Here is a 22910-nt window from a genome sequence, read left to right as displayed (position 1 = left end):
GAGTAGTATAGGTAAAGCTGTGGTGTCAGAGAGAGAGAGAGAGAAAAAAATAATAGTAATATCAACCCTAATTTGTCAAAGCAATGGTATTCTGTTCAATTTCCCCAGTTTGAAAGAATTGAAATATTTTAAATGTATTAGATGTATCTGTAAGTCCATCTTACAGTTGCTTAACAATGGAGAATTAATGTTTTTCTGTATTGCTGAAAACACTAATAATCTCATTGCCAAATTTTAAAAAGCGTGACTTTGAGCTGTAGTGTTCTAGAGCTGTAGCAGAATCACATCAAGTATTGTTTGTTATAAAACAGGAGTCACTGAGCTCAAAATGTTAGTAAATGCAGTCTGCAACAGCTACAGTTGGCATAGTCCCGTACTAAAGTGATACCTCACCAGCACTTAAGTAAGGGTTCAGATTGATAGGCAAGCATCAATCTTGTAAGGAGAACCGTCTTCTTGTGTCCTTGGTATGTCCAGCTCTTCCCTTGGCTGCGCTGAAGGGAAGGTAAAACAAAATTTCAAGCTTCTGTGAAATATGTGAAATATCAACTACATGAAAATATCAACGCATGTAATACACACTGTGTGACTCTATTAATAAACCAGTGGTATTGGTGCTAAAAGGCATAAGGGGTCATTCCTTTAAAATGGAAACCTTATTTGCATGAATGAATTTAAGACTGTTGAATGTTGTTGTCAACTGGTGTACTTATACATGGAAAAGCATAAAATGGTCTACATAATTCTGTTAAAACAATAACAAACTTTTTTTTTTTAATTTTAATACATTTTAAAGGAAAATGGTTTATTTATCATGTATTTATTGGATAAATTAAAGAAAGAAAAACACTCATTAACTGGGAAGAGAAATCATGTGCATCACCTCTTCTTTTCCAGTACTGGTGTTCATGAGTTACACTTCATGTCTGCACAAAATTCCGTTCCAGTGCCATGCAAGAGAGTACAATATTCAGTCTGTCCAGTAGGGGGCACTACATTCCACTATTTGATGCGGCTCGATGACTCTTTCATACAATGATTTCTAATAAAGCCTGTTATTCTTAGTTGCTGTTTGTAGACGATGCCTCAGAACGGTATTGGGTCATATTATATTATATACATACAAAAATATAATATTAATAATACCTAAATTATATATATATATAATATATAGACATATTAGACATGTACATCTTCCAACTGGACAGTCTATCAGCTATATGGTATGAGACATTCAAATGTTATTTGGCTATGTCGCTGTTGTCTTCACTTTGTATAGTGAGAACCACTCCATGTGCCCAAACTCCATGATGGGATGTATATTAGCCATATTGGTCAGTCTTTCTCAAGTTTTGGGACTTTACTATAAATGAAAGTCATGTTTTGAATGAATATTTTAAATTGGCAGATCAGCCAATTTTGGTAGTCTCTTAATAAGAATAATGAGAATAAGAAATACTTTATTAATCCCGAAGGAAATTTGAGTGTCACAACTGCACCGTCGGGCACACATCAAAAACAGCAAAAGAATAAATTGAATAAAATAAATGGAGAGGTATAAAATACAACAAATAGAAAGATGTTTGTGCAATTATGCGTTGTGCAGTACTTCTGTAGTTGTCATATAATAAATGAATGAGAATAGTGACATAGAGTTATCATCCTTGTGCTATGATTATATGCATAGTATATAATGAATTATGAAACAAGAATAAACAAGAGTAAGGTTATTGCTATTATACAGTATGAAAGTGTAGTAGAAAAACAGTTATTGTACAATGTGCATAACAATGATAACTGTATAGTGCAAATCCTGACCAGATAGCTAGAGAACAGTTATTGTCCCATGTGCAAAGATTATGTGTGTATGGGAGGGGGGGGGGACAGCACATGGTATCAGGTGCCAGTCAATCCCATGTTGCAGCAGAGAGGGGAAGAGTTGTATAGTTTGATGGCTGCAGGCAGAAACGACCTTCTGTGCCTCTCAGTGGAACATTTGGGGGAGATCAGCCTACCACTGAAGGTGCTCTTCATCTTCACAAGCCCGTCATGGAGAGGATGGGAGGTGTTGTTTAGGATGCTCACCAGCTTGTTAAGCATCCTCCTCTCCGCCAGCGCCCCTAGTAAGTCCAGCTCAATTCCGCCACCTATGACAGAGCTGCCTTTCCTGACGAACTTGTTCAGTCTGTTTGCATCCCCAGCTTTCAGACCACACCCCCAGCACACCACCGCATAGAAGATGGCACTGGAAACCACAGACTGGTAGAACATCTGCAGCATCTTGTTGCAGACGTTGAAGGATCGTAGTCTCCGCAGGAAGTAAAAGTCTTTACTGGTATTCTAACACTGGTCCCTATTTGTTTAAGGATACTGTAAGAGGAACAGTGCAATCAGGAAATAGAGGACTGTGATAATGACATCGGATCACTTCCAAGAGTCCAAGACACTAGATTCCTGCACACTGGAACCTTTTAGTGTCGGCTGACAGTAGGCCTATCAACATTGCTGTGTTGTAGTGACAGCCGTACGGTCACCAAAGTAGCACCACAGCAGCAATGCTGAAGCAGAACTGAGACTGGCAAATTGGCCATATTAGTAGTATCCTAGAATTTATCCTGTTAGACACATCATTTTAATCGACCCGGTACAATTGCACCAAAATATGTTACTAAATGTTGAATAAATCCATATTGTGATTACCCTAAGGCATTTGTAGCTATGTTATCGCTTGAGTAGAGTGTATGCAGAATAAAGGAATCATCTGCTATCAACTTGCAGAGTGCACTGATTTACCTTCAAAGTTACAGTATCTGTTCATGTCACCAGCAAGAACATATGGGCAAAGATGGGACTCGTGTTTCCATTGCAGAAACAGATTTTATGATGCTATTTTATGAACTCAATGAATTGTTTTGATGAGAATTTCTGGACAGAATCTCAAATGTGTCTATAAAACAATTATTATTAATTAATTAGGATTTAAGTTGAATATAGGAAAGGTTGCTAGACCCTGACCTCAACACTGTGTTGCCGTGTCGTTCTGTGGTATAACTTTTAATGGTTTGGATTAGAAATGATGCGGGTTCTAATTTTCCGCTAAAGATATATCACACGAACGCGACATTTCTGGTGTCTTTAATCTGTTTTCTTTGCCGTAGATTGAATTATTTACATACGATCTCACGGTGCCATGCTGTTTTCACAGTATAGTACATTCCTGGAAGTGTAGCAGACTAGTTAAAAGTGAAACAAATAATGAATTTGGCTACGCGTAAAACGAATTATTCATTGTAATTACCGACTCAAAGGGTAACAGTTATGATGGCAGCATTTTACTGTGTAATTTGACATTGTTTGGCAATGTTATCTTTCGTCATATTAGGCCTATCAGTAGTGCTCGGAGTGTAATACTAGCAGCACAGTAGGCTAATAGTAGTAGATGTACTGGTAGTAGTGATGGCTGTTATTTTAATACAGACAAACCATTATTAATTCCGACGTACTGTGCTTTACCAGCAATAATTCAAGCAGCAGTTTCTTGCACATGAGTTCACCGCCTTCTTCTGCACACGGGATGGGATTATGTTTTTTCGGCGGAAGTATACACCCAGAAATGAGGCAGAGGTTGTGCGCAGCGGATTGATCGAAAGATATTGAAAATTTGCGGAAAGTCATGGAATATTTAGGAAAAATGAATAATTGTACGCCAAGGTACTTACAGTAAGTGTACGAAGTTATCTTATTCGGAATATGTACCGTTAATTGAAAATTATATATTTTATCCAGAGATCGACGGTATCTGCAGGGCCAACGAAATAACAAGTGAGGGAATTCCGCTGAGAAGCAGGACAGCAGAAAAGTAGTGGATTGTGAAAACATGGAGACGCGGAGAGGAGCGATCCGAGACCAGGCTTTAGGGATCTGAGCCTCTGCATTAATAACATCAGGGAAATCCTGAGATTGGCTATAACTGAACATGCATCGGGCTTCCTACGCCTTTCCTTTTGCTTTTTTTGTTCGCAAGGTTTTGGTGAACTGATTTGAGAGAAGTGGACTAAGCGAGCTAGCCAGTTAGCTAGCTGTAGTGGCTAAGATCAAAGAGCAGGAAAGTTTTGTGCCGGATAGCTCTTCAGATCGCTTAAATGAAAAGCATTTTAATGAAAAATAGTACTAACTACTCTCGGATATGTCGATATGAAACGAACCTGAACTAATAAACAAGAAAGGCGACCACGAGTTCCAGAAATCTCGGAGGGGGAGAGAAGAGAGGAAGGTTTTTTCTTTTTTGGGGAAAAAAGTCTTCCCTTTTTCCACCATTAGTATACAGTATCCGTAAAAGCAGGAGGCCTCTTCCGAGACTGTAAATCCCTCACGGAAAAACTAATGACACGCATATCCAGAGGAATACAGTATTGATTCTTAAATACGGGCTGGACGTTGGAGACGGATTATTTTTCTTTGTTATGAAAGCATCGGAAATTCTCAGCCATCCGGAATAGAGTTAGGCATGCAGAGTGGGAACATTTCTGACGGGAAACTGAAGAGAAGCATTCATTGCTTATATCCCAGACGACAGCTCCACAAAACATAGGCTACCGGGGAGAAGATCACACAAAATGTGACGATCACCTCTGTAACTGAAAGACGAAGAATTTTGTAAAGGGCCTAAAACGAAGAGTTTCGAAAACCAGAGAGAGTGCATGGTTATTTTTCGAGGAAACAAATTAACAATAGGTATAGCTAGCTGGCTTGTACTTCTCTGGTGGTATTGACAAAGACAGCAGCTGTTACAGCAGCAGGCAAAGCTGGTGGATCCGGATTTGCAATTTCTCCCGATAAACAGCATTTATAAATCCATTCCCTCATCAAACATTTCCTGATAACACTGAGAGATAAACGTTAGATTGTACCACAGCGAGCATCTTTGCCTTTAAGCAAGCATTCATTCAGTTATTTTTTTCATAATAAGGTTATTTATTTACGCCACACACTGTGATTTGTGATGTTTTTTCCCTTTGTTTTGTTCATTTTTGCAACAAGGGAAACGAATAGCTAACTGTACACTAAACCATACACACGCAAATCACAATCGGTGATTTGGAAAAAAAACAACAGTTGTCAACAGTGCTGTTCGTTTCTAAACGTACATCATCTTGGCGGATATTTAGAAGGAACTTGCTACCTTACAAAAGCACAGAGGGTTTTTTTTTTTTTTTGGTAAAATGCTAATTGGATAAAAAAACGAAGAAAAATTTGAAACGAAAGCCCAATGAGCGGCACACAGTCTACAATCACTGACAGGTACGTAATCATTTAACCATATCAATTAACATATTGACTTAACATTGTTTGCTTTTAACAATTCTTTCCCACAGGTCTTAAGATTTGTCGGTGTGATTACTTCTCCGGCGTTTTTTTGACATTTGAGTTAGCATGATCGTAGACTGGTACATGTCATGTGTGTACACGTTGGTTATCAGAATGTAACAGAATCGTCAAACACGGATGCGTTGACGTGCTTGTTGTTGGAAAGATACATTACCGGTTTGTACATTCTAATGATGTTGTTTTTTGTGAAAAGATGCTAGTGACATTGCGTGTCATGTGGGTATTCCGGCGATATGGGCGCACTGGCATGCCCATCCATTGCACCCCCTCGCACAGTAGGCAGTATTTACTGCAAATCATGCCCCTTGTCCGTGATGTAGGAGTGTAGTAACAATAACAATACGCTTATATACATTTGCTCCGAGCAAATTAAAGTGCAGAGGAAACACGGTTATTTTACTGGTGGGCGTTATTATTATCCTGGAAGTTCCGTCAGTGAAACGATTCGGTATTGCTCTGCATTTTAATGACGCGTTACACCTTTGGTTGCATCATGCAGGTCGTGAGATTATGTCACCTTTCCACCAGTTCACTCATCTGAGGGAAATTAGTGCAGTGTGTAGGTCCTGAATCAGTCTTTCATCTTGGTTTTTATTGTTTTGACATTAGTATGTGTTATTTTGTTATCCATTACACAGCCAACAGAGGAATTTTGATTTATTTGTGAGGAAGTTTAAGGACACCAAATGTCTTTAATAGCAGATTAATTTCTGCAATACTCTTTCTCTTTTGGTGTTTTTCCTTTAATTGTACTGGATGCTGTCCCAGTTGGTGTGTTTTGGACACAGCCTGTCCAAAAGTCAGTTACAAAGCCCAGGAAACAGCTGAAGTGTCCACCCAGAGGGTGGCATGTGACCCCAGTGGTTCATCAGTTTGAGAAGGGACATGAACAGGTGTAAAGGGATTTGGGGAAGGTTGCATGTGTGTGAGCAGTACACTGACCCAAATATCCATTTTAACTCTAGGTGCCACCTGTGATCTGCGAACACATTTATTGTAACCAGGGACTAATGTTTTGATCAGTTTGATGTTTGAATATTCTCTGGCTCCCAAAATCGAATAATGGCATAGGCTAACCTTTTTTCTCAGAAGCAGTTTGAGATTTGATGTGTAAATACTCTGTGATTTGCATTCATTTACACACTACTGCAGGAAAATTAATAACAAAAATCAATCATTGGCAATTTTATGCAGGCACCTTGGGCTCTCCTTCATGCCTAATGATGAGAAATAATCGGACATTTTTGGTTTTGATAATAGGCATCTAAATACTGATCTCGATCCAAGTAATTGATTAGTGAACCCACTGTTGATTTGGACACTGTAGTAGCAATGTTTGCCTTTCCCTGTTCTGTTTTTGGTGATACTACTCAGAAATCTTCACATGCTGATTTTAAGATGACCTCTCAAAGGGGACTCAGGCTTGTAAGAAACAAAGTTGCAGTCCAGCCCAGAAGACTCTGGTTTCCTAATCCTTGTTGTTAATGTCAACATGCAGAGGCTAATATCATGTCGTATTACCAGTATTAATATTAATGTGAACTGGTGTCACTGATATGCAGGGTTTGAAAATAATGCTCTTTCCACACCTTGCAGTGACAAAATGTAGAAGTGCCAGTTGTTGCAGAGCTTCAGCTTCAGAAAGCTTCAGTTTTCATCTGTATGTCCCCCATTACCTTGTTATCTCCAGTCGCTGGGTATATACAGGCAGATGTTTCCATCCATATGTAAGGTTCAAACCTCTTGGTCAGACAGAACAAGGTTGTTTCATTACCCAGAATGCATTTCACTGAAGGCTATTCCAGAACATTTGCAGACACAACAATTTTCTTAGACTACAGTGTACTTTAGTGGTACTTCCAGACCGGAGATAAATTTTGCCCCTCTCTTCTTCCCTGTTGAAAAAGCCTGGGGAATTTTGTTTGGAATGACATTCCTGACGACCAACAGGAGCTTTGGGGTCTTGTGTAGCCATGGGGGAGTAAGAATAATCAGCTGAGCAGAGTGAGAGAGCAGAGCTTGCTTCTGCTCTGCCCAGGGGGGACGTTGTCACCAAGCAGAGAACAGCCTTCAGATCTGAATGAGAATGAGTGATGTTGTTTGCACTCCTGGGAAGGGAAATTTGCATGTTGGCTCCTGGGCATTTTTTTCACTGGGGGTAATGAGTGAAGAATCGTGTGTGGCCACCATGACTTTGCATGACTTTGTAGCACATCAGCTGCAAGGAAAACACAGGGAAGCGACAGCTTCTGACTAGCGCTGGTGTGGTGACTGTGTGCATGTTCATGTGTCAAAAGTCAAATGATGAATGCCAGTGGATTCTCTGGTGGCTTCTGTGTCTGTGACTTTGTGCCTGTATGGTTGTGCATAATATCTATATTCGCTAATAGCTTGTCAGTCTTGTCATTTTGAGACATTTGCTTTAATGCCTTGTGTCTGAGACCTATAAAGAGCCCAGGAAAGCCAAACATTAACCTGTTATTTGTTACTGTAAAACCTCAGTAAAAAGACTAAATAATAACTTATGCATTTATTTCAATAATGAATTTTTGTAGGTTCATTACAGTTTATTACCTATCCATTTTGGCCTTGTTATTTTCTCCATATCAGACAGGGGTTGTGTTATAGCTCAGCCCAGCCTTATAGCTCAGGCCCCAGACTACATTTCCTACCATTTAGGCCAGATTGAGCAGCTTGTTTGCCAGTGCTTCCCTGGTTCTCCACATGTAATAAGCGTGAGGACGAGGCATAGTTGGGTTTGAGTCCTTGTTTTGGTATCCATGTCGTTTCATTTCTTTTATCCACTGGCCGTACTCAATTTTATCCTTGGTTGGATATTGCTGGCATGCCCTTGAGCAATCAACTTAACCTTAATTGCTCTCAGTAGAAATGCCAAGCTGTGTGAACAGGCTCCTGAGTTTTAACAATGCAGATGGAGTACTTGGTGGTTTTTAGGGCTTAGCCGCAACATGCTTTGTCCTTAGGCCTGCAATACGTTTACGAAAGCTCTGCCTTTTCCTGTGACATACAAATATTTTGGGTTTGTTGGTTGCTAAGCTGAATGTTATAAAAAAAACAGGGCAACGGTTCAGTTTGCAAGCTTGTTACTGAATGTTAAGAGCACCATGGGCTGCGGTCAGGCTATGCGGTCAGCTGGAGGTCTGTGTGGGCTAAAACATCACTCTGTTCTGACAGCAGAGGTGTGGGTATGGAAACAGAATTCCAATTCCAGTTTTTGCTTTGCTTTGGTCACTCATTAATGCTTGGCTCAAGTTTGGAGATGACTGAAGTGGTGCCTGCAGTGATGCCCCTGGAGCTTACGAGGTCAGTGAGGTTAGCATCATAAAGTGTCTATGAGGCAGTGCTCCAGGGGATGAGAGCCTGCAGGGCTAAAGGTGGATGGACTGCCGTTGTACTGTTGAGCATGGTACTCAGCCTGAAAGGCCTCAGTGAATAACCTCTTGTATAGCGAGATAAAATACAGGTTTCTGGAAATGGGTATGTCCTTAACATAACAAGTAGGCCTAATAATAATTACAAATAACTGGGTCATAAGGATAAAAGAATCCATTTTCCTTGGTATAACACAGTCGACATTTATTTAGCCCTAGAGGTAAATGTATGGATCTGGCCATGATAATGGGAGTCCAGCTTGTTGGAGCCATTCCATCATAGCAGAACTGTTGAGTAAACAGCTCCTCTCCGGTGGAACAGGCAGCAAATAACACCAGTGTAAAATGGAAGAAAAATCACTGCATCCCTTCTGCTCAACTCAGTCAGCTGCTCAAGATGAATGCCACAGCACTGAACTCCTGCACCATCAGCACTTATAATGCTGATAGCATAGCATTTGCTTTGTCTCAGACTGATGCACTCTGTATGCACTGTACTTTCCTGCCCCTAAAAGTTCTGATCTGACCCGTGAATGAGAGAGAACGGAAGCAGTTATTTAGAAAACAGATTGATTTTCATTTTTAATCTGCTGTTGCCTCCCAAGCCTGCTGGCTGGAGGCTGATCCAGGCCCATGGGCTGCAGCAGATGGTCCTACTGTCCTTGACCCACAGGGCCTGAGTGCTGGTGCCAATGGCTCCTGCCCCCCTGTGGTGCCACGTGGCAGACCCGGGGACGACCCACTGCGGCCCAGCTCTGCTCCTGGCAGGCAGGCTGGGAAGCACCGCAGCTCCTTGTCTCCCCCCTACACCAACAGCAAGGTCACCAAACGGACCAGCAGTTCTGTCCTTCCCCTGTTTGTAGGCTTGTTCAATCTCCATCTCAAAGCCAGTTGACTTTCAGGATTGGTATTGCTAGAGCAGTGCACCCTGGGATATGGAGTGGGACAGGTTGAGCCCAGGACAGTCCTGTCCCTCCAGGAGTGTTCCTCTCTAGCTGTGGGAAAGCAGCTTGTCAGTTGTAACAGATGCTGTTGCAGTGGATGGTACCAACTGCATTCCTTCCCCGGTAATGCAATGCTTATGGATGGCTGCTCACTTTTAGGGCGTACTCACACTAGGCCCGGTTGCCTTGTACTGTGCCTGAGCATGATTGCTCGCGCAGAGCCCTGACCTCAACGTACCATGCGTACTGTGCCCGAGTCCTACTGAACTGTGCCCGAGCCCACCTCTTCAAGCAGGCCCAGGCACTTTTCAGTGTACTGTGCCCGGGCACGGTACGGAGCGATCACACTAGTCAAACGAACTGGACTTTGGGGTCAAACGTGCTAGGGCACGGTACGGATTGCCTAGTGTGAGTACACCCTTAGTGTGCTAATTGTCCTTCAGAAAAACCCAGGGAACAAACACACACACAATATATAGGTACATAAAGACTATAAAGGACTATAAAGAGGACTATAAGGACTATAACGACATGGTTTGATGAGTTTGGTGTGGAAGAACTTGACTGGCCCGCACAGAGCCCTGACCTCAACTCCATCGAGCACCTTTGGGATGAACTTGAACGGAGATTGCAAGCCAGGACTTCTCGTCCAACATCAGTGCCTGACCTCATAAATGCTCTACAGAATGAATGGGCACAAATTCCCACAGAAACACTCCAAAATCTTGTGGAAAGCCTTCCAAGAAGAGTGGAAGCTGTTATAGCTGCAAAAGGGAGACCAACTCCATATTAAAGAATATGTATTTGAATACAATGTCATTACAGTTCCTGTTGGTGTAATGGTCAGGTGTCAGAATACTTTTGTCCATATAGTGTATGTGTGTAATACATATGACTGGAGAAATGAAATGATTTTACCTTTTTTCCTAAATCTGGCTGACCAGACCTTTTCCTCCCCTCTTGAAATATGGGTTGCACAGGTCTCATTAAAAGATCATGCTGTGATTGTCCTGTGATTGTGCTGCTGCTGCTTTTATGAGCAGTAAAGAGACAGTACTGTTTAACGTCAGTGCGGTGGTGCTTGGCATCACAGTGTGAGACAGCGAGGGAGTGAGTCAGTGTTTACTATCGTCTGTCAGGCCACGTGCCCCACCTGCACTCACCGTCATCACCTGGAATCCAAGGTGACTGGTGTCTGACTAGTGGAGACTGCTGCCATCAGCTCTCGCTGCCTTTTCTGTTTACTCACTAAAGGGAGCGTGCTTATCTTGTAACTTGGATCAGCAGACGTGTGATTGGCAAGTGATAGCCAGACAGGATAAACATGGAGCTTGAAGTGTGGTGTAGAGGTAACGAGCAGGGTTCATGACCGAAATGTTGTCATTTCCATTCCCAGGTGGGCCACTGCTGTTGTATATTTGGGCAAGGCAGTGAAACCAAGTCACCTTGGTAAATATCCAGCTGTGGAAATAGATAACATGAAAAAATGGTAAGCTGTGTAGACTAAGTTGCTCTGAATAAGAGCATTTGCTGAGCTGAAGTAATGTAATGCAAACATCTGATCACCCTGTTGATGCAACTCTGTAAGTAAAGGAAACAGCTCAGATTAAACTCTGGACTGATGTTTTCATCAAAGGGTGTGTGATGGACTCGTTTGGCACATTCTGACTGAAGAAAACTGCTGTCACCTCCATGGACAGCTGATGGATGTCCTGATGAAGCAAAGGAAAAGAATGTGTTGATGTTGTAGAGAATGCAGATACCAGTGTATGGTGTATCAGTGGATCACATCTCATTTCCACTCACATGTATCCAGGTGCACTCTAACATGGAGGTGCTGAGAGTCCTTTTACACTCAGAGCCACGTGTAGGTGAGGTGTGCTTTAAAGCAGGTTGTTCTAGATACAGCTGGCTACCTAGTGCTCAGCCTATGATTGTTCAGTCCGTAAGATAGTGACTCTTAGGGTGTACTCACACTAGGTGATCTGTACTGTGCCCAAGCACGTTTGACCGCCAAAGTCCAGTTCGTTTGACTAGTGTGATCGCTCCATACCGTGCCCGGGCTGCCTGGGCCCGCTTGAAGAGGTGGGCTCGGGCACAGTTCAGTAGGACTTGGGCACGGTATGCATCAGTGTGATCGCTGTGCCTGAGCACAAAACTCGAACATGATGTCAATGATGCAACTGTCCCATTTAACAAATATATCCGTTATAGCAACAGTTAGCTGGATGTCTGTTAGTTACACACCCAGTCATAATAAATCCTTTAAACCATCATTTGATTAGCTGGCTGACTTCCTTAAACAAGCTGGCTACCCCCAAAATGATCTTTGATTGGTTAGTTCTGTAGATCTATACCTAAAAATAACTGCGGATCCCCACATTAGTTGATTACTAGCAAGTGGAATAAAACTAACCATACTTATGTGGCGATGTAAGCATTGCTGTTGTCAGGGGCTTAGTCAGAGTATCACAAATGAAGCAGCCAACCTGTTTAAGTAGCTAGTCTTCAACAATTTTTCAGATAGGTAGCCTGTTAGCTAACTAGCTATGTTTGTCAAATTTATCGCTAGATAGCTAACGTTAGCTCCCCAGCCAGTTAGCATCGATTATGCAATGCAGCGATTTTCAGTTAATCATGCTGCACATATATGAAGATTTTACAGAGGCAGCTGACGTTGAGGGATGAATTTGGAGCTTTACTCGCTGACTACAATTCACGTTCATCAATAAGGGGAGAACCAGACCCGTTATTAACCCAAATACTCTCGAATGAATTGAAAAGTGTACTATCCAAGTATTAATAGAAGGTGTTTGTTGTTATAATGATGACAGTAGCGTACACACAAGTAGTAGCCCTAACTGGTTAACATGAACTAACATTATTGTGATTTCGCTACTGTAATCTGACACAGAATATTTGTCTGTCCCTTACCATAATAACTGAAACGTCAGCTGCCTCTGTAAAAATCTTCTTATACGTGCAGCACGATTAAATGAAAATTGCTGCGTTGCATAATTGATAAATCTATAAGGCATGTGAGAGGACCCTGTGTCACCGCACCCAAAATGACTCCAAATAAGCCACAAAGTAAGTACAATCATGAACTCCATTGTGCTGTGCGAGAGCGCTTTTCTTCAACACAAAAAGTCGCATCATGATGACGTAAGCATGCTCGGGCCCGGAACGTTAAGCACAATGTGAGCGCAGGCCAGCGGGGGAGGGGGGACAGCCGTGCTCGGGCACATGTGAGTGTGCGAGCTGTTAGTACGCCCTTAGACTTCTTCATCTCTCATGCAGCTCATGTACCGTACATTTCGTCTTCAGGGTGTGACCAGTGGAAAGCGTCTGGGATCTGTACTACTGTACACTCACTCTTACAGTCAGTGTTTTAACTGAGACAGCTTCAGCCCCACTCTTAGCCTTGAAAAGGATGCAGGTTATTAAGTATATCACAAAAATGCATAATACTTTCAAATACTGCAGACATTTTGTTTCAGACTCTCTCCTGCTTTATTTCAGGGCACATATGAATTACTGCCAGTTTCACCAGGTGTATGGTAAAATAAAGGGGGGCATTGAAATCCACACCAAAATTGTTTGGCTAGCTGGTGAAAAGCTGTACAAAAACAATAAAAACTTACTCTTTTGGATTTTTGAATAAATGGTTACAGTTCAGTATTTATTCAGTAATTGTGACTGCTCAGGTTGATGAAGTTAAAGTGCCAAAGTAGTGCTCACCTAACTATCATTTCTTTGATTACGTATTTTATGGGATGATCTGCTGTTAAAACAATACACTGATGGGAAACGGTCAAAACACTTTCTGTGTACTCTCTCAGGCTAGTATATGGCTTCAAACCAAATTAGAATTTTCTTAATTTATACAAGGGATTGTTGTGGCAGTTCTGGTCTCAAACATTGTAATTCAGTAGGGTAGGACTCCTAACTGTCCTGATTGAGCTGACTGAGACCCACTCCAGTCTGAGTGCTCTGAAACTTAAAGGATTGCATCCCTCCAAGCCCAGAGTTGAACCCCAACCTGCATCTGTGGATGTTTGCATATGGTTTGCTACCAGGGGCCTTTTTATAGGATACCAGGAAGTGCTATGTGAAATGCTTTTTGCCTTAGGTGAGACTAGGTGAAAAGTGATAGAGGTGGCAGGTGTGAGGGAGGGCCTTGTAAAAGTAGGCCTGGTGTGAGCCGGCACGGCAGGCCTGGGTAGTCTGGAGATAGATATAGGCATTCAGACAGGAGCTGTGGGTCCTACTGAAGGAGCGTGGGGAGATGAACAGATCACCTGTCTCTGTCTGCTGGAGGCCTTCAGGTTCAGATGTGCTGATAGCAGCGCTCTTTTCCTGCCATGCAGAAGGCTTTTCTGTGACCTGACACTATGTGCATTCGTGTGTTGTTTGAGTCAGTAGGTATGTAGGTATGTGCATGTATGATTAGTGCAGCATTTGCCTGTGTGCATGAGTGGGGGGGGGGGGGGGGGGGGGGGTTGTTATTCGGTTTAATTAAAGGTGTTCATTTTTAAGGATTCTGTTATTCTACAGTATTGTTGTTTGTACAGTCATGCGCCGCTTAACATCCATTCGGACAACGTCCGTTCGCATATATGTCCGTAGTCCCATAAGGTTATAATAAAGTTTGAAAACCCAATCGCAGAACGGGACATAGCAGATGTAACCGGACGTAGCGAAACCAACGCTTCCGGCACGCAGCACATGTATCTTATTTCTCATGGAAATAAAGCGATTTCACTGCCAGACACATAATGGTACAGTACATAGTTTAGGCCTACCATATACTGTATATAGTATGGTGTTCGCACAACGTCCAAATCACATAATGTCCTATTTCAGAACGTATCGTGGATGTTAAGCGACGCATTGGCTGTATTATTATTTGTTAATAAAAATCATTTTCCAAAAGCTTTGGTGTGTTTTATGCATGTTTGTAATCCCGAGGGGTTTGGTTGAACAATGTCCTATCTATGCACTTTTTGTGACATAACAGCTTGTGACAATTTTTCTTATCATGGATAAATTATAGACCTACATAAATTCTCAAAATAATAGGCTCCGATACAGCCTATACAGACAACAAAGCACGCCTGACAAAGTGCTGTGAAACAGAAGCGCAGAAACAGCATACTAGCTCCAACAAATTTAAGATTTGAGATTTATATTTATAAGATTTATATTTATATATACATTTATATTACATTTACATTTATTTGTTTAGCAGACGCTTTTATCCAAAGCGACTTACAAAAGTGCATACAGCAAGTATAGCGACAGTACGGGGACAGGATGTGTACAGTTCCACAATGAGGCAGTTCTCAGCTGAGAGCAAGGTCTGTTTGAGGACACAGTACTATCAGATTTGTACAATTCCAGCCTATAGGGCAACTAATACGATACACCTTCAAACAGCAAACTTCAACAACTTATATATAATAACAACTTATATATAATTTCTTTATTGTCATTTCTCAGTACTCGCATACACTGAAACAAAATTTGTCCTCTGCATTTAACCCATCCTATACACTCATTTCCGTCACTGCTTACAGAGCCGCAATATTTAAAAATGGTCTCACGTCTCTCCGGAAGCAGAAAGAAGCATGGCGTCACTGCAGCTAGTATCCTCCTAAGGTGACAAACTTAGCTAGGGGTTGGTCGAAACCATTAAGCCCTCTGTTCGAGTCCTAAAGTAGGAACTAGGCGATCACCGGCTACTTTTTATTTCCCATTGCCGTCTCTGCTGACGGAGCTGCGATATTTACAAATGGGCTCACGTCTCTCTGGAAGCAGAAAGAAGCATGGCATCGCTGCAGCTAGTATCCTCCCCGGGTGACAAACTTAGCTAGGGTTCGGTTGAAATCATTACACCCTCTGTTCGAGTCCCAAAGTAGGAACTATGCGATCGCCGGCTACTTTCCCATCACTGTGACGTTCACCTCTGTGAGTGAGAGGGATGTCAGGCGCCCAAGCTGAGACTGTATATATTTCCACATTTTAACAGTGCAATTAAAAAGTATAAATATAGTACAATAATGTGCTGACAAAATGTATTTTGCAGTTCGCCTTTATTGATAGCCTACGTTAAGCAAAAAAACCCAAAAACTAATATCCGAATCACAAAATTGAAAACTGAATACCTTATTATTCTATCCTGTATGGAGAGGTATACCATCTTGAGTATTTTTGGTAAGACTGGTACTTTTAAATCCACAAAAATGTAAAAAAATGTTTTAAATCCTGTAGAAATACATGTGCAATCTCTGAAATTCCATTTAGACTACTCTTACAAACAAGAGAGCTGACCATTTTGATATTTTGTTTGCAGTCAAGTGATTTCGATGATGTGCGAAATCCAGGTGTAGGGCAGGAAGTGGAAAGCAGAATGGACGAGATGGAGGAAAGTAGGGGTCGACCGATTATATGGTCATTAGATAATCAGGGCCGATATTTGCAAATTTTTGATTATCGGTCATCTGTATATTTTTATCTAAATTCCCAATTAATAAAAAAAAAAACTTTTAAAAGCAATGTGTGTACTGTCCCAACGCATCTCCTCTGTCAGAAAAACTGCTATTGGTATGGCTAACATTCCACAAAATTCCCTCATTGGCTGAGACAGACGTTATCTGGCCTTGAAAATCAAATGTTTTCTCAAACCTGCTGCTGGAAACAAGGATGGAAGGTAAGGGCGTAATCACACTAGGCCCGGTTGCCTTGTACCGTGCCCAAGCATGATTGTACCCCCCTCCCCACTCTCCCGCTGGCCTGCGCTCACATTGCGCTTTACGTTCCAGGCTCGAGCACGCTTACGTCATCACGATACAAACTTTTTGTGTTGAAGAACAGCGCTCTCGCACAGGACAGTGGAGTTCATGATTGTACTTTGTGGCTTATTTGGAGTCGTTTTGCGCGCGGTGACACACGGCCCTGGCCACATGCCTTATAGATTTATCGATTATGCCACGCAGCGATTTTCAGTTAATCGTGCTGCACGTATAAGAAGATTTTTACAGAGGCAGCTGACGTTTCAGTCATTATGGTAAGGGACAGACCAATATTTTGTTTCAGATTACAGTAGCCTAATCACAATAATGTTAGCTAATGTTAACCAGTTAGGGCTACTACTTGTGTGTATGCTACTGTCATCATTACAACAGCAAACATCTTCTATTACTACTTGGATAGTATACTTTTCAATTCATTTGAGAATATTTGGGTTAATAACGGGTCTGGTTCTCACCTTATTGGTGAACATGAATTGTAGTCAGCGAGTGAAACTCCGTAAAAAGCGGTCCCGGGCACGGTACGGAGCGATCACACTAGTCAGACGAACTGGACTTTGGGGGTCAAACGTGCTCGGGCACGGTATGGATTGTCTAGTGTGAGTACACCCTAAGTATCCAGTAAAAGGGTTGTTGTGCTCAGACCATGCCGTTAACCAAATTGCACTAGGCTAATTGGACCTTTTCGAAACAGTATAAGTAGTCTATGCTTAAGCTAAAAAATAAGCTTGGATTATAAAAGAAATAAGGACTTGTAATAAGGACTAATTGGTGCACTTATACTATCAGTTGCAACAGTTTGACACTGAACATTTAACAAATAGTAATGTATATTTATTCTTTCAGATGAAACATTCAAAGAAATTTACCTTAAAGCACAGCCCTTCTGAATTGCAGTAGTCATTTAATTCAGTTCAATTCATTTTTATTTATATAGCGCTTTTTACAACACAAATTGTCACAAAGCAGCTTTACATTGTTCCCAGGCCTGAGACCCCCTGAGAGCATGCCTAAGGCAACAGTGGCAAGGAAAAACTCCCTAACAGGAAGAAACATTTTGCAGAACCCGGCTCAGAGGGGGAGCCCATCTGCTTCTGGCCAGCACTGGGCAGACGAGTTAAAGACAAAACTTAAGTTATACAATGTACTTTAAGACATTTAAGATTGGTAGACAGTAGTAATTAACAGCAGAGTGATTATAAAAATGTCTCCTCGGATGTCCGGTTCTTGGAACGCAGTTGGGTTTGATGGGCAGGGCAGTGAGGAAGCCCGGCATTTTGGGAGCGAAGGGCTCTCTGCGGAAGGTATGGGTGACGAAGGTCCTTAAGAGGGAGGGGCAAGCCCATTTAAAGCCTTAAATGTGAGTAAGAGTTTTTTAAAATTGATCCGGTATTTAATAGGTAGCCAATGGAGAGAAGCTAGGACTGGGGTAATGTGCTCAAAGCGTTTAGTTTTAGTTAAAATTCGAGCAGCTGCATTTTGTACCAAATGAAGGGGTTATAGTGAGATGTTTGCACATTCTGACAAGAGGGCATTACAGTAGTCTAATCTGGATGTTACAAAGGTGTGGATTAATTTTTCAGCATTATTAATTGATACGATTTTCCTGATTTTGGCTATATTTCTCAAATGGAAGAAGGCAGTCCTAGAGGTGTTAGTTATGTGAGTTTCAAAAGAGAGCTCAGGATCAATAACAACACCAAGGTCTTTGATGGCTGCACTCGGGGCAAGGGAAACACCATCAAGGTCCAGTGTAAAATGAGTGAATTTGCTCCTGATTGAATTTTGGCCAATGACCAATATTTCGGTTTTGTCTGTGTTAAGGAGGAGAAAATTTCAGGCCATCCAGTTCTTTACATCTGTTAGGCAGGCCTCCATGTTTGATATATTCAGAGGGACATTGGGTTTGACTGATATGTATAACTGAGTATCATCCGCGTAACAGTGGAAACTAATGTCATGTTTACGGATGATATCGCCAAGAGGCAACGTATAACGAGAAGAGCAGAGGCCCAAGTACAGATCCTTGAGGTATACCATATCTTACTCTGGAACGAGCGGAGGATTCGTTGTTAATGGAGACAAACTGATATCGTTCTGATAGATAAGACCTAAACCAAGATAGAGCTTGTCCGCTTATGCCAACCAGGTTTTCGAGGCGGTCGAGAAAAATACGATGATCGATGGTATCAAAGGCTGCACTTCATTTAAGCAACCGTTCACGAAATTAAACTTTAGCTCGCTTGCGGTTGCACTGTATGTCGGAACGTCATGACAAAGCTAAAAATATCCGTTTGCCGCTTTGATGTTCCTTCATTTGGATTCATCATCATCATGGAAATCGAGTTATTAAAATAAAAATTTGCAGCACAGTTTGCACTTCAGAGTGTTTTTGCTAACTTTATCACAGTCCTTCCACACGGTACCCTACTTTTGTATGAGCTGTCCATTTTTCACATAAATGACTTATGAGCAAATGGGCTCCTAGAATCTCCCTGCACCTTCAGAAAAATTTGGACGCACAAGCTAATTTTAAGTTTTGATATTTCATACTTTATGATGAAAATGCAGCCTAAATGATCATATCAATTTGCTTTATTTCTTACGTAATGATTGCTATCGTTCGTCCGATAATTGAATGCTTTTGAAATAGTGATAGGCATCTGCTGTGTAGCCAAAATAAGATAACCATGGAGAAATTTACCCACAACGTCAATATTAGCTCCCTTTTAGAAGGCCCTGTCTCTCTCTCGTACACCATCTCATTCGAATGTGCACACCCTCGCACACGCTGCAGCTCAAATGTGACCCTCACAGATAATCTGTAATGCCAGATGTGGTCATTTTAGTTATCGCAATTTTCAGTTTATTTAGAGAAAGAATTTTCATTTGATCTTTTTGCTCTTTATTTAACTTTATGCCTGAAAACATATGAAGTAAAGAGGGTTTGTAATTAAGTCCATGTTGTCACAGCCTATTTCTTTTCACACCAGAAAAAAAAATTAAAAGCATGAGGACAATTAAAAGGCCTGAAATATCGGTTATTGTATTTTTTTGTCACAGATAATCATTATTATATCGGCCTTGAAAAAACCATATCGGTCGATCCCTAGAGGAAAGCCCGTACCGTGCTAGTTTAGACGATGTTACGAGAGAAAGGTGTAAACAGAATATCACAACATATGTTGGACGTGATCCTTATGTTATGAAGAGGAGCGATTTTTCAAATTCTATGCGTCTTTGTTGATCGTCTCTGGACATCCTCTCCTCTCGTAGACGTGATGCCTCTGACATGGGCTTACCTTCCTGATAACTGAGGTTAACTGTAGGAGCCCAGTCTACAGACTCAATGTCGTTTAAAGCACTAAGGCAGCCTAAAGAGAACAACAAAACCGTAATTGCTTGTAGCAATAAGGCTGCACCCTGCAAAACACTTTGTAGTTAGCGTTAGTTATCATTGCTATGTATTGTTGTTCAATTACAGGGGTACAAACTCCAACAAAGCAAAGCATCACTCCCTGAGACTTGGGCCCTGTGTCAGAAAGCGGGTTTAGTGAAAACTCAGAGTTAGTTGACTCAGAGTTGAAGGAAACTCTGGGTTTTCAGTTTCACAAAGCCAGTACAGCTTAACTCTGAGTTAGTTACTATGGTAACATACTCTGTGAAGCTAACCTGCTTGCTGGCAGGTTTTATTCAACTAACCCTGAGTTTCTCCTCCTCTGTCTGCTGAAGCCTGCAGACTGAAGGAGGTGTCAGACATGGCGTGTCCTTTTCTTGAAGAGCCAGTTGATATTGAAGCACAAATACTCTGCAGAAATCTCCGTCGGGAGAGGGTGATCAGACCCTGCTTGGATGGTTTATCATTCCCTGATGATTATCTGTTTGAGCGTTTCCGTTTTTCTGCATAATCGATCATTTATCTGAACAATATTCTCAGCCCTCATATCGTTCATGTGACACATCGTGGACATGCTCTCAGTTTGGAACAAAATCTTTGTGTTGCACTTCGTTTTTTTTTTTTGGCCAACAGGAGTTTTCTATATAACATCAGTGATGCTGAGCATATTTGCTGTTTAATATACTGTTTAATTAGGCTAAACAACATCACAATTGATTGTAATTAATTTATACCTTATCTGTTTGAACTATGTTTTTATATTTCATCTTCAGTTGCTGCCAAGTAGGTTTTGTGCCTGTTGGGTTGCACCTGCATAAATATTAAATGCGCATGCGCGCACACACATGCATATACACACACATAAAAATTTTGAATTAGTGGAACACTCGAGATAAAACTTTTCTTTTTTTTCAATTACTACTCCCTACTCACGTATTGACTCTGTCAGCAATTTTCTGCTGCTGCTATACTATATAATATACTATATATACTCATATTCTGCATACACATTCATTAATATTTCTAACTCCACTGGGGGGGATGTAGGAGGATCGAGCCCTTTTTTCTCCTGTTGCCATGATGGATCATGTTATCTGCGTTCCATTGATGAGGGCTTTTTATCTCCTCATGCACGTGCTTTATTCAGGGTTAACTTAACTCAGCGTTGATTGAACTACTTGTCATCACCTGTGCTGAAACCATAAACTCGGAGTTTGACAGCTCAGAGTTAGTCAACCCAGAGTTCAGGTTTAAATTTGGTTTAAGTTTGTTAAACCTGCTTTCTGAAACGGGCCCATGGTTAACTACCCAGTAAACAATTTACGTTGTTCCAGCGTTGGCCCACTGTCATTTTCCATTGTTCCACTGTCATTTTCCATTGTTTTTGCTCATTTTGTTTGACGTTGGCCCAACCATGATGGCCCAACGTCGCACTCCTTTGTTTTTATGACAGTGGCCCAGCCGTTTATCTGCACGGATGGCCTAACGTCGGCAGCCAACTATAATCCAAATTATATTCTGCATAGAGCAGTACTTGGTTCTAGAACGTTACGCTAACACCGGTGGTCCAAAGTCGCCAGCCAACTTTTTACTTTTTAGCCTGTACCATTTGGTTTCAATGTCATTTTTTTCTATAGCAAAGAGGTATTTGTTAGTAGACATGGTACTAGCATAAATACAACATTTTGGTCTTCTGAAGTTGATAGAAACAATCATGTGCCCTTTATATCCAACATGTGCAGAAATACGCTGTGCTACACAGAGAAGAAATTTCCATTCAGAATTTAAGGTTGGAGAAGTGTTCATCTGTATCACTTTTAACATTTTGTGTTCCTCATCTTCCTCCCTTCCTCCCTTCGTCTTTACACCCGTTACACACACACACAAGCATTATCCAACTCAACTACTCCCGACCGCAGACGAAGGTTCACAAGCCATTTTTGCTGGCCTTTTTTTGGTCAATTTCTTGTATTTTTCCCCCCTTATGAACAACTACTTTGGGTACTTGATAAAAGCTCCTCTTGCTTTCTTGGTTTGATCGATTTGAGCAACCGTAGACGATGCAAACCATAGGCATTTTGAGAGCTTGTGATAGTGCTTCCTATGTAGAAAATCACTTCCTGCCCTCCATCTGCAATCTGACGTGACGTCATATGCAAACAGGCTATGTGCTGAAAACAAACACTCAGTGTACATTTTTGGCTTTTTTTTTTTTTACCTTGAGCAGGGTAAGAGGCATGAGTTTAGTTTTTATGAACCTGTCCTTATTGCTAATTGGAGGCTCGGATCCCTGAAGGTGCACATCCATAGGTTCATAGTTTGTCCGTAGAAGGCCTTTTATTTTATTTTTTTAATCTTTTGGATAAAGGGATGAATGGCATTTTGCAGGCACAATATTGTCTTTATGCTTAACATTACACATGGAATTGAGCACTGGGCTTCCTTATCAGCACAAGCTGTTTTGCCTTGAGTTTTTTTTTATCTGGTAGATCATGCTTATTGCAGTGCCTCTGCTCTCCTCCAGGCCCATCTTAGGAAGCTTGAGGGGGAATGTACCCCCTGCTGTTCTGAGCATGTGTATTGGTGTGAGTGACGTGTGTTCTCTGTGTGTACTGAATTGAGTGAGGCACATCATAAAACCAGCTGAAAGCCGAAAGGGGCTCATCATGAGTGCATGCATGGGCAATACTGAAAGCCTGCTCTCCTGGACAGAGGGACACAGAGGCTCCAGCTTGCGTTAGGCTTATCTTGGAGCGGAGCAGCTTCCCTTGCCCTTTTCTCTGTATGATCCAGTGTCGTGTACAGGGACATGCCGACGTCTTGCCAAAGTGTTGATCCTCTCTCTTCCATGGCCATGGGTGTGAGGTGTTTGCAATGTGTTCATTTTCCGAAAGCACTTGAAAGTTGTGCTAAATATCTGCGGTTTAGGCTGAGAGCGTCGCGCAAGTCTTGGCAGCAATAACGCAGGCAATGCTGC

General features: G+C 41.6%; 1 protein-coding gene across 1 annotated transcript in view; it reads left to right on the top strand.

Annotated features, from left to right (window-relative positions):
- The first annotated feature begins 4982 nt into the window (after positions 1 to 4982).
- arhgef12b (Rho guanine nucleotide exchange factor (GEF) 12b) overlaps positions 4983 to 22910 on the top strand; it is an 89206-nt gene continuing 71278 nt past the window's right edge. Inside the window, exon 1 of the mRNA XM_036523423.1 lies at positions 4983 to 5301. Coding sequence (XP_036379316.1) covers positions 5270 to 5301 — 32 coding nt within the window. The 5' untranslated portion in view covers positions 4983 to 5269. The remainder of the gene's footprint in view (positions 5302 to 22910) is intronic.

The sequence above is a fragment of the Megalops cyprinoides genome, chromosome 3 (genome assembly GCF_013368585.1).
Source record: "Megalops cyprinoides isolate fMegCyp1 chromosome 3, fMegCyp1.pri, whole genome shotgun sequence".
Taxonomy (NCBI): Eukaryota; Metazoa; Chordata; class Actinopteri; order Elopiformes; family Megalopidae; genus Megalops; species Megalops cyprinoides.
This window is presented reverse-complemented; position numbering and strand designations above follow the sequence as displayed.